Raw genomic sequence first — 17,886 nt, forward strand, 5'->3', positions numbered from 1 at the left:
AAATCCTTCTAAATCCTCCAGTTCTCTGAAATAAATATTTTCACGATTTTTCAAAAATAGCAGACCTACAAGCTCGTAGCGCGCCACTCGGTGGCGCGCTATGAGCTTGTAGATCTGCTATTTTTCAATAGCTAAATTATAACATAATGTTTAAAACACCAAAAGGGGTTCCCGCCCAAATGGGTTAACTGTCCTTTTGCGCAGATCACGCAAACCTCAGCAAAAAGAAAAGGACAATATCGATGGCCTCCAACTGTAGCTGGATATTTCATTTTCAAATACATTTCACTTTGATGTAGAGGTCTCAGCCCGACAGCTACCTGTAGCTATGACGACGATATGTTATATAACTCTATGCCATTCACACCGTTTTGTGTTTTCCAGCTGGGAGGCGGAGCACACAGTCGTATCCTTGCTGATGGCATGACGCGCGGCCCCGTGGTGCGTTGTCCCTCTGCGTGCTACGCGGCCGAGGTCAAGGCTTGGCTGGAGACCACGGACGGGTTCCAGGCCACCAAAGACGCCTTCGACAACACCAGCAGGCAAGACTTAAAAATAAATAAAAAATAAACAATAAAAAAACCAGTAAGTCAGGTTACTTGGCGAAGTACGCAAGCATTGTCAAGCATTCAGCTACAAGCTCACAACGCGTTGTGATTCGACACGTCGTGACCTTGTAGATCACAAGATCAGCGATTACCATAAATCTGGCTTTACTGTAATCACTTCTGCCACTTGCGTCACGGACGATTTCGGCATCACAATTACGGTCGTTTTTCAAAATATGATCATTACAGCGATTCCAAAACTGCCCACTGACAGGCCGCAAGTGCATTGCAAGTGGGCCGCCAAATAATTGCCAAAATACTAAGATTGAAATGATAATATAATATTAATATCAATATTATTATTTTTTAAATATGTAAAATAGTGGCATTTTTAATGCTAAACCCTTGATAAATGAGTTCAATTCTCATTGTGATACAGATAAATAGGACCTTAAATGATACTACAGTATGTTAGTGGAGTTCAGGGGTGTGCACTTCTGAGATTTCCAGGTGGCCCCGGATACAGAAGAGGTTGGAAACCACTAACCACTGGTCATATATACTCTTACGTGGTTGGTTGGTGGTTTTGTTTGGCAGGTTTGCTCGTCTTCAGAAGCTGCTGATCGGTCTGGCAGGGAGAAATCTCTACATACGCTTCCAGTCAGCGACAGGAGACGCCATGGGCATGAACATGATCTCCAAGGTTAGCCCTCCGCGTGTGTGTGTGTGTGTGTGTGTGTGTGTGTGTGTGTGTGTGTGTGTGTGTGTGTGTGTGTGTACTGTATGCATGCGTGTGTTTTTCTATATTGTCATGTGCATGCTGTGCATCATTAGGTTTTCACATTCACGTTACAAGCATATGTACATGTCATGATATACACAAACTTGATACAATGTTGAGACGTGAATGAATATTGAATGTTTGTGTGTGTTTGTGTGTGTGTGTGTGTGTGTGTGTCCAGGGCACAGAGCAGGCTCTGGCCAGGATACAGGAACAGTTCCCGGAGCTCCAGGTGTTGGCGGTCAGCGGTAACTTTTGCACCGACAAGAAGCCGGCGGCCATCAACTGGATCCAAGGCCGGGGCAAGTCAGCCGTAGCCGAAGCCACCATCCCTGCCAAGGTCGTTCGAGAGGTAATAACGACTGTGGCTCAAGAGGTAGAGCAGGTTGTCCAATGATCCATGGGTCGGCGGTTCGAATCCCGGCTCCTCCTGTCGAAGTGTCGAAGTGTCCTTGGGCAAGACACTGAACCCCAAATTGCTCCCGATGTGCTGGTTGGTACCTTGCATGGCTTCCGCTGCAATCGGTGTATGAATGTATGGGTGAATGTAATGCACAATCTATGTAAAGCGCCTTGGATAAAGGCGCTATATAAATGCACCATTTACCATTTACTTTTACTTTCCACCAAAAGCTCAATGTACACTCCATGGACCCGTAAGGTTCCATTTCTTTGTTGTGGAGCAGAAACCTCTTATTTCCATATTCTAACTTTTATTGTTCATTTATTCAAAAGTAGCAGATTTACAAACTCGAAACGCAGCGTGAATCGACCCGTTTGTGGCTTGTACATCTGCTACTTTGGCTAATGGCTATTCTTTTATTTGAATTTAATTTGATCCCCAAATTAATTTAAGTGCTCATAGTTATTTTATTTTTTTATTAGCTCATTTATTGTGTTCTCTGTCTGCCCATACTGCCAGCATTCAAAACAGAGTCAGCGGGTTGTGATCAGGCTGATGCATCACGCGCACTCTCGTCTTTTTCTCTCTCGCCAGATTTTGAAGACCACCACTGCAGCTCTGGTGGACGTGAACATCAACAAGAACCTGGTGGGCTCGGCGATGGCCGGCAGCATCGGGGGCTTCAACGCCCACGCAGCCAACCTGGTGGCCGCCATCTACATCGCCTGTGGACAGGTACTGTTCCACCGGCTAGTGTTGATTTTTTGTTGACTAAAACCATGGCGAAAAATGTTCGTCGACTACCTTTTAAAATAGCAGATCTACAAGCTTCACGTCACGGTTCTCCAAGACTCCCTTGGGGATCTTAGATAGCAAACATTTAATAGAAATAAGTAAAACTAAGTACCTCAAAATTGCACTTAATTACAGTACTTAGTAGGCAAATGTGCTTAGTTACTGTCCACCCCTAACAGAAAGGTTGGCCACCCCATGCTTGCAGATTACTAATGATCAAACTGTCGCGCTTCACCCCCCCCCCCAAAAAAAAAAAACATCCTACTGCTCAGCATCACCGGGTATCCCGTGCTCACTGTCTCATATGGCAACCACCAGCCCCAAAGTCACGATTCTCTTTCTCTCTCTCTCTCTGTGTTCCATCTCTGAGGCTGTGTGCCTCCTCACCCTGACCGGCTCATTTGCAGCCTCGCAGAGTTACGCCCCAGGAACACGAACACGAACACGCACACACACACACACACACACACACACACACACACACACACACACACACACACACACACACACACACACACACACACACACACACACACACACACACACACACACACACACACACACACACAACCATTCAGTGCTGTGTGGATCACAAACACAAAGGTTCAGTGAGTGCAGGCAGGATCCGCTTACATGCACAGTGCACACACACACAGTCATAAAGCCATCATCACAGCATCAGCAGGACATTCTTCAGCTGAACAGAATAGTAAGAGCATCGTGACCGAAAATAAAGAGTGAACCGCAGAACAGTAAACAACATAAAACAGTAAAGAACATCGCTGCGAGTGCGTCGGGCGCCTCAGGGCGAAAACCCTGAGGTGAGTCAAAAGCTTCAGGGGGTCCCCATGCAGCAAAACGTCACTATCATTTTAACCACTTTATCCCTTAGTTTATACGATGGCTATTCAGAAATAGCAGATCTACAAATGTATAATAATTTTAATTATTAACACAAATCTTCTCTTCTGGGGGATCCCTGGCACAAAACATTCTCAGATGAAGGGTCCACGGCCAAATACATATCAACCTTAATATTTTCAAGTCACATATGCCCTATATGTCATATATACCCCTCCCTCCCCCCAGAGTTCCCGCTCCGAAAGAGCCACAACCTCGGTATCTCGTACAACGTGCAGCGGTTTGACATGTACCGTATGTGTCTCCTCCTCCCCCCTTCCAGGACCCAGCGCAGTCGGTGGGAAGCAGTAACTGCATCACTCTCATGGAGTCATCAGGACCCACGGGGGAGGACCTGTACATCAGCTGCACCATGCCCTCCATCGAACTAGGAACAGTGGGAGGAGGGACCAACCTGCCCCCACAGCAAGCCTGCCTACAGGTACACACACAAAGTCACCTTCAGCCGACTCGGTGCCGTCCGAGTTTTGTACCGATAGGGACAGACTCGTAAATCATCATCCCCCCCCAGTCTCGGTACGCAGTGGGGGGGCTGAACTCGGCGAAAACGAGCACTCCACTAGTTTTTCACATACACATACACAAGCCTAAGCTTACTTTGCAGCAATTTAGCTCAGTAATTCTAAACACTATTTCAAGGAAAAAATTAAAGTATACTAAGTCAACCAAGTATAAGGTCTACTAATTGGTTAAATGGCCATTACAGGCCCGGGCCGGCCTAGCGGTCCGGGCACCTAGGCTGCTAATCCGACGACCTTTGCTGTCTGTCACATTTCCTGCCAACCGTCTATAACCGTCTATATGCACGGCTATCAAATAAAGGCAGCAAAAAGTCCCCAAAATACATCTTAAAACAGTGTTGACACTTTCACAGTTTAATTTATTCTGCCAGATCTAGTGTGATAAAAGAGTGTTCGTTGCGTGTCCTTTCCCTGTAGATGCTGGGTGTGCAGGGTGCCAGTATGGAGTGCCCGGGTGATAACGCGCGCCAGCTGGCCAGAGTGGTGTGTGGCACCGTGCTGGCCGGAGAGCTGTCACTCATGGCCGCCCTCGCCGCCGGCCACCTGGTCAAGAGTCACATGACACACAACAGGTAACAGCGCTTTGTTTATTTCATACTTGATACCAGTGTTGTCGTCAGGCAGAAACCTAGCTCTTATCTCCACATTTTACACTTTTTGTGTCGTTTTATTTTCCGTACATTAACGCCCCTACTTGATCATACTACGGCGTCACACGAAAGTATCCAAAGTAGCACATCCCCAAGCTCGGAATGCAGCGCGTTCGGTAACAGTAGTTGGCGTGACTGACACATTGCCCAGCCAGCCTCATTTTTCTCTCTCTGGCTTCGTCTGTGACCCATGTGGGAGGCAATGATTACTACTATTAGAATATAGAGCAAAAACATGAAAAAGGTTTTGTTTTATCCAAACAATATCATTTACCACATTGTTTAAATGGTTTCTTCTACAGATCCAAGTTGAACTTGCAGGAGACGACTGCAGGATCCTGCACCAAGAAGGCTTCTTGAGACGGGACCCCAAGGTTCACCCTACAACCCAACCACCCACCCACCCACCCACACGCACGCACAAGCACCTTCTGATCCACGTGCACACGCATTCCACATTGTGCCGACGCCGAGACGAACGATTAACGGACAATGGATAAGAACGATGTGCTGAACAGGTTCAAACATTTTATTTTTATATTAAATAAAAGGGACTTATCTTTCACTGGCCCTGTTGAAGGGCCAATCCAAGTGCTTTATAAGAGACAGTAAAGGTGTTGACCAATCATCATGCTGGAAATGGACTTGATGCACAAAATTGTCTGATAATGCCAATCAGAAAATTCTGCTGGGGATTTTCAGATTTTGTTTTATTTTTTAAGCAGCTGACTATGAACACTTAAATTACTGACTTGCATAATGTTTTCCATTTATTTTTTTATTTTTGCTGTTATAAATGTCAGTTCCCTGCATGGGAAACGTGAATGAAATTGATATATTCTCTGAGCAAAGCATACTGTACCTTTTGGTCATATATTCCAATTATTTCAATGCCAAATATACAGCCATTTCAATAGACATTCCGTCGTGAACGTTGACATTACATAAAATAGTCAGCGTCAAAGTAAGAAGCAAATTAACAAAATAACAACGCACATTTGTCATAGTTGCGGAGTTGGAAAAAGTCTGTGTATTTCTGCATGTATGTCACTCTTTCCGACATCATCTGACTCATGTTCTGACTCATCGTCATCAGATTAGACAAGGCCATGAAGCTTCATATTCAAATAATTATCTGACATCTGTGTAATTTGGTGGCCAAAGGTCAATGTCACAGTTAGTTAATAACAGATTGTCATACACAACTGAATGATTGATCTTAGAAGGGTCCATTTTGGTTCCCACTGTACACTCTCCGAGTAACAGATCTGTAAAGCACTGGTTCCCAAACAGTGGGTCGGGACTAGGGACCCATTTCTATGAAACCACTACTGTAAACCAGGGGTTCTCAACGTTTTTGGCCGGGGATCCCCCAAAATGCTTTGGCAACGTCTCGGGACCCCCGCCCCGCCCCCTCCCGACCCCCAATATAAATTGACTGCTACAATAACCTTAAACGATTTTGGGCGGGAACCCCTTTTGGTGTTTTAAGCATTGTTATAATTTAGCTATTTAAAAATAGCAGATCTACAAGCTCATAGCGCGCCACCGAGTGGCGCGCTACGAGCTTGTAGGTCTGCTATTTTTGAAAAAAAGTGAAAATAAAATTTAAAAATAAATCTTTTTTTTTTTTTTTTTTTAAATAATTTGGGGACCCCCACGGGTTGAGAACCCCTGCTGTAAACCATGAGTGTCCCTGGCTGGACCCGACTTTGAGAACCACTGAGCTACAGGACATAAGACGTACCATGTGTAAGCACAGGCTTGAATTTTGCCATTTCGTGGCTCAACCTTGACACACGCCTCACGCCTCTGTTTCACAAAGGTGCTGTGTTAAGCTAAGACATTTTATTGTTTACTGAATGACCGTAAAAGGGATGTAAAGAATACATGAAAATGTTTTTGTTTTTTTGTCTCGGATGCTGTAAAATGGATGCATCTTTTCCTTGTGCTGTACCGTCTCTCCTGTTTGTTAACATGGAAGGAATGCAGGCAGTTTTTCATAGTGTGATGTCTAAATTATGCTCAGTCGTACGTCAGGTGCGGTCCACCGGAAATAGCCGATCTACAAGCTCACAGCGCATTGTGCCTGCAACACGCTGAGCTTCTAGAATCTAGATCTTTAGTGGCTATTTTTGGCAAGCAACACCGGCTTACGATAAAGTATAAGTCCGGCTTCAGTCTCTTACCGCGGGTTTGTAGAACTAATTGCAAATGTGAAGACTGAGCAGTACAGGAGATGAGAAACAAGTGAAAATTAAAATAACTTTTTTGCATACATTTTTTGTGATAAAATAATAAAAAATTACAATAAACAACTGTACTCTTGATTTTTGAGTTGTTGGCTGTACAGAAGGCCTATGCTTATATTATATGAAAAGAGTAACATAACACCTGAACCCCACCCAGCAAGGCCATTATTCGGTTAAAGCTCTATATATTCTGACTGCTATAGAGTGTTTGTTCAGTAACGTTGGTCTCTCCATCTCTCCAGGTCTTTAATACACCGTAAATACATTTTCAAGTGGGTCATCAATTCCATCCAGTCAGGATAGAGTTATCAGCTTCAGCTTTATAGTGTTCCATTATAGTTATTAGTTGTCTGCTCGTTTGGTTTTTGTTTCATCACATCCAGTTTCATGCATTTACCCTGTGTGTGAGTTCTTTCCCTAATGTATTTTCCGTTTACTAAATCATTATTACAGTCAGAATATTGAGCTAATGGACGACTTCATCACCAGTTTTCAACCTACAGTATCTTCATAGAATTGGTCCTCACTAATGTTCATGATAAAATAGCACACATATTTTTCTGCTCGGTCTGCATAGGAGGAATGTGGGCAGTTCAGAAACCCGTCTTCCAGTGACATCATCGATAGGGAATCCAAGCTAATAGAAACTGCTAAGCTAATAGAAACTGCCGGCATTCAATTCCTGAAAAGTTACAATGCGATAATGGAAGCCATCGTTCTCGCGATAATAAAAATCTAAATACACAAAATAAAGTGTGATATTTTATCATGAACAGAGGACCAATTATATGAAGATAGGTTGAAAATGGGTCAAAAGTGGAAAAAAGTGACCCTGTTGGAACGAAACAATCTGTTTCCCGAGCCACTGGTTGAAAACCAGCACAGTAATGTACAATTCAAGGTTCAAGGTTGTGCTTTATTGTTACATCTTGTGTACAATGACTATGACCTTGACATGTGCCGTCCTCCACTGACATCTCTCACACCAAAGGCTACTTTTATTTTACTATGCAGCTGAGTCAGTCCTTCTGAACGGTTCAGAACACGCCCGGGGAGTTACACGTGAGAGAGAGGCCTTCATGCATGCTGTTGGCATGACAGAGTTCATGGCACTATACCTCTCCACCCAGCACGATCTCCTTGATGCTCAGTGTATACTATGCAGATATAAATCTAGGTTACTTGCTGTGTTGATTTTGACACCTTTTGGATAAAGATTTAATTTAGTTTCAGTCTTATTTTACTCATCTGAAATGAGTCGAATGTCGACTAAACTTTTTGGGGCTTTTTCTGCCTTTATTGATGGGATGAAAGTAGTCTGACAGGAAATGGGGAGAGAGATGGGGGGGAAGACACGCGGCAAAGGCCGTCGGGATCGGGAGTCGAACCCGCGGCACGCTGTTAGGCCTAGGTGCCCGACGGTTGAGTTAACCGTCTGGGCCTGTACAGTTTATTTTGGCGACAAAGATGTACTTTGGTGGGCCTTGATGGCGTCGTAATGCCTGATTTTACACTTTACAAATAACCGATTTGCTATTTTCCCGAACGCAACCAAATATAAAATGACTTCTCTTTTAGTTCTACTGGACCTTCTCCACTAGTCCCTCCCTAACATTAATAGTTTTTATTTGCTGACAAAATTGTCAATATATTTAGTCTAATTTTAGTCATCATAGTTTAGTTTCATTTGAGTTTTTATTAGTTTTAGTCCGTAAAAAGAAGCTAGTTGACAAACGTTTTTCGTCATAGTTTTAGTCTACAAAATCAACACTGGTTACTTGTTCTCATGTTTTATACATATACGGTTCGTTGTTTATCTGGTGTCCTAGTTAATTTGAGGCACTACGTTGCTCTGCACTGTTACTGTTTACCTAATTTATTGACTCTTCATGTTTACTCTGCCTTATTCTGATCTCACACAAGGCACTCTGCAAAAGAGCATATTTGCTAAATGCCTCAATTTGTACATTGTAATGTGTGCATTTATTCACAGAGCACTGATAAGAAGACTAGCCTTTTAAAAGCTCTCCAGGAATGCTTTGGTGACAGTACAACACCAGCAAAATACCACATACAAAAATGTAAGCAATGGACCCTACAACTTATGTGGATCAGTGAATGTCTCCAAATAAGATTACAGAGCAGTTTTAACCTGACCCAGTGCACACTGTAAACCCCTATGGTGTGTTGTGTGTGTGTGTGTGTGTGTGTGTGTGTGTGTGTGTGTGTGTGTGTGTGTGTGTGTGTGTGTGTGTGTGCGTACCCAGATAGATTCCACTGACAACTGATGTCACAATGGATAGCACCTCACCAGAGGAGCTGCCAGCCAATCAGCTGCAAGCTCAGCACATCTCACCAGCCTCGAGGTGTCCGATTGGTCCCTCCAGTGCTGGGACGCCTGACGGAAGGTTCATGAATAAGTCTGGCACTAAGCAACAGATTAGGGAGGAGGGGTTTGTCTCTTCACACTTGTCTGTGTGGGATATTGTACAAGTGGTGAGAGTAACTCACCACACCAAGTAGCAGTTACTGAAGTGCTGTACTTTACTTCAGTATTTCCATTTATACTCCACTACATTTCTGACAAATATTGTAGCTTTTACCCCACCACAATTATTTGAAAACTTACTAGGTATAGGCTACTAGGATTATTACAAAACATACTTTAACCAATTAACTCACCCCTGTAAAGAACTTTATCATTCACGGCACCCCTGAATGACAAAGCATCCCTATTCTGGGGGGAACATTCGACAAAAATGGCTGATCTACAAGCTCACAATGACACTCAAGGACACTTCGACACCAACTCTGAGGGAGCCCGGGATCGAACTGGGAACCTCACAGCCACTCTACACTGAGCCACTAACGCTGCGGTGGGTCGCCCTTGGATGTCACAAACACCTGGACTTGCGAAGCGCACCGTTGTTCCGATCTGCTTCAAACTTGGCACAAAAAGTCACACACCAGGGGCCATGTGTGGCCAGGGCCAATTAAAGGTGCACTAAACTCAGATCTACGGCAAACTATGCGCTTTCCCCAGGGGATTGCCATGATTGATGCATTGACAGGACCACAAGGGAAACAAGCCCTTAGGGCTTTTTGTGTTATTCTTTTCGCATCATTATATAACGGAACCTCTTTTTGCAAACTGTGGGCCACAGGCACCAAACTTGCCACAAACACTGTTCAGGGGTCTGTCACGAGTCACGACACACCAATAGTTAAGTGAACCAATCAATTACCGTCTCAGGGGCCCTCAGTCTTCACATGTTGTCAAGGCACAACATTGCTCCAATCTGCAACAAGCTTAACATATTGCATGCCTTGTCTGGTCTGACGATACTAACAGTCCTACTGCAGTCATGAGTCCGACACCCTATACCCAAAACCCAACCCTAAACCTAACCTCACAGGAAGCCACGGGTTAGTTCGTTGTAACCTGCCATGCATGTCAGGAGCCACATGGTTAGTTTTAACCCGCCACAGATTAGTTGTAACCTGCTGCACATGTCGGGAGCTACAGGTGAGTTTTAACCCGCAGCACGGGGTAGTTGTAACCGGGTGCAGTACGTTAGTTAGACTAGTCATTGGTCCGACAAACGACAACCCACCTCAAACCCTAACCTAACCATAACCGCAAGCACGGGAGCAGGCACTGGACGCATGTCAAACTAATGCTCCGTCGGATTTACATACGGTCCCCGTTGTAACCGGCAGCGCATTGCGGGGCCGAAGGTTGTCGAACTAATGCCTGTCGGACTGTTATTATGTCCAACGTATGCACTCCGACGGAGATCTCTGTCAAGTCTAATCAAACGCTTCACCGCTGATGAAGATGAGATCTCCATCATGTGGTCTTTTCAGTGGTTTCACTGGTTTGTGATAGATCACGCTCTTCACCAACGTACTATGAATGTTTCTACTTACTGTAGGCTACTAAGCAACAGATACAACCGGAAATGAACCGAACATTTCGCCCGCCATCCGCCTCCACGTTATCACAATTAGGAAAAATGCATTTATATCTGATTATTGTCCCAGATTGCGTTTTAGGTCAAAAGCCAAAGCCCATAACTAAATAACCGATGATCGCATTTACACAATTTATTTTCCGGGTGTCTGTAACAACACACAGCATTTTCTTTTTTACATCTGGTTCACATCTCCCAGTGGGCCTTCAATATAAGGGTCTTGAATGAAGGGTCTTTGGCCCCTGCCCTTTTGCCTCAAAGTGCCCCTTTCCAGCCCCCCAAAAATGGCAGGCTGTAAAAAAAGAAAAGAAAAAAAATCAATATTATAAAATGTATGTTTTAATGTTTACATTGTAATGAGAACTTTGCTTATTTTACTGCCCAATGACATGGCCCAAGTTATTGTGGGACATCTTGCTCCATTACAGGCTCGGATCCAGGATGAAATGACTTGAGGGCAGTTGAAAATGGTGAGGGGGCACACATTTTTATATACAGTAGAAAAACCAGTAAGACGCACTGAGGGCGAGTATTTTGGAATGAATTCCGTACTGACAGAATAAAATAGAACAGCGAACATCCTCCGATCTTGGTGCTGAGCCAAACCGTTAAACTAACAGATCATCATGAAGAAAGGCAAAGGCTCGCAACTCCAATACCAGTCATGGTTTGATGAGGTAAGATCAACATATGGAATGTCAGAACAGGTCAGCTCCATACGCGGGTTTGATGCGGTCAGATCAACATATCGAATTAATTCTGTATTGGCCATATATGGAGCGTGTCATGACTCGAGGCGTGACGGACTGACAGGTTTTGCAGGTTTTCATAGTAAACTGCGGCCTATATGGTCACAACAATATGTAGGCCCTACATAAAACTAAAATACCGAGAGTGCAGATTTATGCAAATTAGCGTGCCAGGCTCCCTCTGGCCCGGGTGGAGTTCATTTTTTATGGCTTTAGGCCGCCCTATAGCCTACTGGATAGCTTAACCTTATACTGTATGTAGCATTTAATTAGTTGATTGATTGAATAAATGCAGAGGAATACAAAATATGAAATATGATATTTTCCTCATTCATGGTCATGAATTAGGTTTAGGGGGTTGCACGCTATTGTACATTTGTTTATAAGATGTCAATCAATCAATCAATCAATCAATCAATCATATATCCATCTATTTATCTATGAAATGAAATGATTACTATATTTACCCAGGGTATCTGGGCTAAGCTCAAGAACTTGTTTCCAGCCAGGCCCTGCTCATAGAACATTTCATCGTAGTGGTTCAATGCCTTGTTCAAGGGCACTTCAGCGATGGTAATTTGAACGTGTCGGACCGCTGATTCGAACTGGCGACCTTCCGGTATCAAGACCGTTCGGCCACCGCTGCCATCTAAAATGTATCTATAATATATGTAAGCTATATAAAATAAAAACAGACAAATAGCTTGCACAGTGAACACTGAAACATTCACAGTTTCGATCGTTTAAAACCATTTGTAGTTTTAAGATCATTATCATCACGTTATTATCGCGGGACTGCAGTTTAGAACAAATCTACAAGAGCTGTCCGCACGACATGTAGATAGCTTATAGATCGGTTCTTTCTTTGACAACGAAACCGGAAATCAAGAGGGAGGGAAAACGTTTTCGCGGCACATTGAAGTGTTTTCAATACAAACTAGTCAAGTTGTATAAATTAAAACATTGACACGATGGCGTCATCTATTGTTGGTGACTCTGAAGAGGAAGAGCAGTTTGATGAAGACTGCGGCCTTCATTTCTATTTGAGCAGGTACAAAATTAGTTAAAAATACACTACAGCATTTGTAACAGTGTGAACTTGCATTGCTTGTTTATAGCCTAAAGTCAAGTGATATAGGCCTACCTACCTAGCAAGTAGCAACTGAAGTCTTGAGTGGGTTTCCACAACATTTAAACATGGATGTCGTCATGTCGAGTTATGTTTTATAAGAAATGTATAGGCAGTGGCACCATGGTCCATTTGGTTCCGTTTTTGTTGTAGGCCTACAATTTGACATAATTAAAGGAAAGGACCCATAGGAGTTTACGGAAGTGACCAGGCTGTTTTCTGCCCCCTCAATGTCGTAACGCTGAGTTTATGGCTCTGGCGTAGACTACGTGGTAATTAATTAATCGTCGCCACCTGGCTGTCAATTTGTTATCATGGGCGCGCGGTCGTGAAGTGTGAAACGTGGAAGGAAAAGTGTAGATATTATTTTTAAAACACGTTTTCTGCCCTAACTTCCAAATGGATATGGAACTAGAGGACAATATCTGACTAGAATCTATCTGACTGCAGCAATTCATTATTGGGTGAGTACTGACTACTGAGACTGTACTGTATGTGAGTATAGGTAGGCCGGCTACAGTACACATGCAGTGCCATAACTTTAACCTGCACGCTTATGCTTAGCCAGGGCACTGAGGGCATGTGGGTGATCATGTGGCTGATGATAAGGTCATGGTAACAGGATGGGTGGGCAGCACTGGGCACAAAGGAAGAGTGGGCAGTGGGCACCTCGGTGGTAAATTGGCAATCCCCCCTCCCTCCACAGTGGTTCTAGAACAGTGGTTCCCAAACCTTTTCATGTCAAGGACGAAGGACCCCCAAATTGACACTAATTAGCCCGTTGACCCCCCCCCCCCACCCCCCCAGAAGATTTTTACCCTCTAGCAGATTCTCGACCTGTTTAATTTCAAGGACCCCCAGTTTGACAGGCATTGGTCTACGGAACCCCATTTAATGGCATATCTATCTGAGACCCCAATTTATATTGTAAAATCAATGTTAATTTAACTCTGACAATGTACAAATGGAACCATATGGACCTGTCAGGGTCCATTTGGATCCAAACTATGATTTAGCTGGGGACCCCCTGGAACTCCCTCAAGGACCCCACTTTGGGAACCACTGTTCTAGAACATGCTTAAACATTCGAAAATGAAGGTCTAATATTTCTACAATTGCTACTAAACATGTAGGCCTACATCCAGTCATTTTGAGGCATAAACAAGAAGTTGAAGGAAAAAAGTCTGATAGATTGCTGTATATATGTGTGATTCTAATGACATTGAAACAAAACCCTGCAAAAATATAATCCCTTGTCAAAAATGCAGAGCGAGATGAACCCAAATGCAAAGCAACAGCAAGCAGAGCAGATTCGATTGGATGTATTATAATTAGAGTCAAAGCTTACAAAATGTTGCTGTAGAAGCCACTAGCCACCAGGTAGTTCAGGGGTGGGCAACTGGCGGCCCGGGGGCCACATGCGGCCCCCACCTTCACTTAATATGGCCCTCAGGTTAATGTCAGAATACTGATATAATATTGGTTTCAGCTGTTTACAATTCCACAACATGCAAACATGACCCGCTTTAATTACTTCAGTCTAAATTAGTAGCTCAATGCTCAACACAAGTATAATTAAAGGCATTTGAAATTACATAAAAATGTAAATTTTCAGGATTCCAATTCAAAAATAGCAAAAAATAATTCAAGATTTCAATTCGAATATATATATATAAATATATATAAAAATATATATATAAAAATAGCCGATCTACAAGCTCAAAACGCGTCGCGCTGCGACGCGTTTTGAGCTTGTAGATCGGCTATTTTTGCTACGACAGTAATATCTGGCCCTAGGGATTGAGTGTGGAAATATAGTGGCCCTCTCCTTCGTCAAAGTTGCCCACCCCTGGTCCAGAACCACACCTGGCAGAGAATGAGTGAGGAGTGAGAGTCCATGCAGTGACCACAGGTGAGTAATGAGGGCTGATGAGGGAGTGAAGACAGGTGTAGAAGAGTTGATTTTGACAGAAAATTATGATTGTCATAGTCTTTTGAATAAAATGCCATTTAGTTCCATTCCATTTATATTTTAGTCATCTGAAATGTTTTAGTTTTAATCTAGTTTTAGTTGACTAAATACCATACGGTTGATTTAGTCAACTTAAATGTTTTATTATCAACTCAAATGTTCTTTTTTTGGCTGGCCGTGATGGCATTGAAATGTTAATTAGATTAACCAATGTAGTAAATTATAACAAAATCTATTAATAGAATGTTTTGTGTTGATTCGTCAGTGTTTCCCATATATGCATTATTGTGTGGTGGGTCAACACACAATCATGACCGGCCACCACAGTATGATTTTATAGGTGGCCGCGAATAGGCACCCCAACAACGGCAAACAACGCCATGGCCATGATTCATATACACTTCATCGTATGTGTATCATCTTGCCGAAAATAAACCATGTATGTACAAGCTTCTATTGTAGATTGGCTATTTCTGATAAGCAACGCCATTGGAAATCCAGGCTGGTTAGCTCAATTGGTTAGAGCACTGTTAAAGGACCACTTCACCACTTTTCAACTTCTCTTCCTATAATTGGTCCTAACTAATTAATGTTCATGATAAAATACCACAATTCTTTTCTACTCAGTCTGTGTCTCATAGGAAGGCTGTGGGCAGTTCAGAAACTCGTCCACCAGTGACATCATCGATGATGAATCCAAGCTAATAGAAACGGCAGGCTTTCTTTTCCTGAAAAGTTGCAATGCAAAAGTTGAAGCCATCGTTCTCACAATAATAAAAATCTAAATATATTAAAAAAAAAATCTGCCTAATGATGATGTCACTGGTGGACGGGTGTCCGAACTGCCCAAAGCCCTCCTATGAGACACAGACTGAGTAGGAAAAAATGGTGGTGTTTTATCATGAACATTAGTGAGGACCAATTATATGAAGAGATGCTGAAAAGTGGTGAAGTGGTCCTTTAATAATGCCAAGGTTGCGGGTTCGACCCCTGGGCCTGTACTGACCATAGTAGTTTTTACTACTCTCTGCCAGTCCTAAAGATCACATTTAATAACAGTGTGGACAGTCGGTCCTAAAAGTCCTTAAGAAACAAATCGTATTTTCCTGCAGTGTGAAAAAAGGCACACAAGCAGAGCGACCGACCGAGCGACCGACCGACCGACCGACCGACCGACCGACCGACCGACCGACCGACCGACAGACAGACAGACAGACAGACAGACAGACAGACAGAGAGGAGACAGAGAGGATGTGCACTGCAGACAGGAGATGAGACAAACGGAGAGAGACAGACCATGATGACACCTCGGCTGATAGGAGTCAGGAATCAGAATAACATTGACAGATAATTATTCTTTAATAATTTACACCCTTTTTTTGGAGCACTGCAGGCTTTGTTTTATTTCGCCAATGCAAATGTTGATTCTTATCTGATTAGATTTGTCTTTTTTCTGCTTCGGTCTCATGTCTTTTAGATTAAACTTTACCACTATGGAATGCCCATGTCCTATGGGTAAGTATGTTGTGGAATACTTTACTGGCTTTATCAGAGTGAAAAACTAACTTTATGTTGACATACCGGTAAGCAAGCAAAAATACAATTTGATATAATTTGGCAATATCGATTTGATACAATATCGATATTGTGACATGAAACTAGATATTGTCTGGAAATTTGCATATGGTAATTTTGTGATACGAGTGTTGTCTTTTCCTGGTTTTAACCCATTGAGACCTGAGGTAGATTATACAAAGGCCTAAATCAGTAGTTTTCACACTTTTCCGTAATTCTAAATGATTCAAAATTGAAAATACTTTAAAGATTTTTCAAAAATGATCAAAAATAACAGATGAATAGCCACACAATATTCGAAAATGACACAGATACTTTCCTGGTTTTAATGGGTTTACTCAAGCCCTATATTTTCATTAAAATATAAGGCTCTACAAACTCACAACGGCACAACCCGTCACACCTTGTGAGCTTGAAGATCAGCTATTTTTGCAATTTAATTTATGTGGAAAGATCGTCACAATATTGATATTGGAGAGGATTGGCCCATTTGATTTTGTCCATATGGTAAAAGTAATATGAACATTCATGTCTCTGCTTTTCCAGAATGTTCTCCAAAGATAGATGTTGTGACGCACAGACTCTTGACCTTGGACCTGACACCAGAGAAGGTCATTCACCTTGTTGTTTTCATGCACTATACTGTATTTAGTGTAAATACACTGCATATAATAACTCTAAATATTTTTTGCCTGCAGATGAGACACACTCCAGGGGTTTCAACAAGGTCAGTTGTGCATTCGTATATTATATCATAATACAACAATACATGCAAAGTTGTACATCAAGGCTAGTCAACTAAAATGTAGTTCACTTGGCTTGCTTGTGGGCTAAAACATTCTAATGCGTACACTGTGTTTTAGTCAATAGCTTATTGCTTATTAAATATTTGCCCCATTATTGCTGAAACATTGAAAGTTTAATCTGAGGGCGCCGATGGCCCTAGTGGTCTAACACAGCATGACAGCGAGTCGCGGGCTCGATTCCCGAGCCCAGCGGTTGTGGCTGTGCATCACTCCCTGTACGTACATGGTACAGTACACGCTTTACTGTACCATGTACCATGTACATGGTACTGTACCATGTACATGGTACATGGTACTGTACCATGTACATGGTACAGTACACGCTTCACTGTACCATGTACATGGTACTACACGCTTCACTGTACCATGTACCATGTACATGGTACTGTACCATGTACATGGTACTGTACCATGTACATGGTACAGTACACGCTTCACTGTACCATGTACATGGTACATGGTACTACACGCTTCACTGTACCATGTACATGGTACATGGTACTGTACCATGTACATGGTACAGTACACGCTTCACTGTACCATGTACATGGTACATGGTACTACACGCTTCACTGTACCATGTACCATGTACCATGTACATGGTACTGTACCATGTACATGGTACAGTACACGCTTTACTGTACCATGTACCATGTACATGGTACATGGTACTGTACCATGTACATGGTACAGTACACGCTTCACTGTACCATGTACATGGTACATGGTACTACACGCTTCACTGTACCATGTACCATGTACATGGTACATGGTACTGTACCATGTACATGGTACAGTACACGCTTCACT

At 42.9% G+C, this 17,886-nt stretch overlaps 2 protein-coding genes across 4 annotated transcripts in view; both read left to right on the forward strand.

The window, feature by feature from the left end:
- The window catches only part of LOC306934677 (3-hydroxy-3-methylglutaryl-coenzyme A reductase-like), an 18,655-nt gene extending 12,600 nt beyond the window's left edge, over window positions 1-6,055 (forward strand). The window contains exons 14-20 of the mRNA XM_079517347.1: window positions 385-542; window positions 1,146-1,251; window positions 1,511-1,681; window positions 2,327-2,467; window positions 3,711-3,869; window positions 4,387-4,541; window positions 4,922-6,055. Of these exons, the coding sequence (XP_079373473.1) occupies window positions 385-542; window positions 1,146-1,251; window positions 1,511-1,681; window positions 2,327-2,467; window positions 3,711-3,869; window positions 4,387-4,541; window positions 4,922-4,979 (948 nt within the window). The 3' untranslated portion in view covers window positions 4,980-6,055. The remainder of the gene's footprint in view (window positions 1-384; window positions 543-1,145; window positions 1,252-1,510; window positions 1,682-2,326; window positions 2,468-3,710; window positions 3,870-4,386; window positions 4,542-4,921) is intronic.
- A 10,126-nt stretch (window positions 6,056-16,181) lies between these two features.
- The window catches only part of LOC306933792 (uncharacterized protein), a 34,043-nt gene continuing 32,338 nt past the window's right edge, over window positions 16,182-17,886 (forward strand). For all 3 annotated transcript variants that reach the window (XM_079516114.1, XM_079516116.1, XM_079516115.1), the window contains exons 1-3: window positions 16,182-16,210; window positions 16,817-16,881; window positions 16,969-16,997. In XM_079516114.1, the coding sequence (XP_079372240.1) occupies window positions 16,189-16,210; window positions 16,817-16,881; window positions 16,969-16,997 (116 nt within the window). In that variant the 5' untranslated portion in view covers window positions 16,182-16,188. The remainder of the gene's footprint in view (window positions 16,211-16,816; window positions 16,882-16,968; window positions 16,998-17,886) is intronic.

This window comes from Electrona antarctica, assembly GCF_951216825.1.
Source record: "Electrona antarctica genome assembly, chromosome: 12".
Lineage (NCBI taxonomy): Eukaryota > Metazoa > Chordata > Actinopteri > Myctophiformes > Myctophidae > Electrona > Electrona antarctica.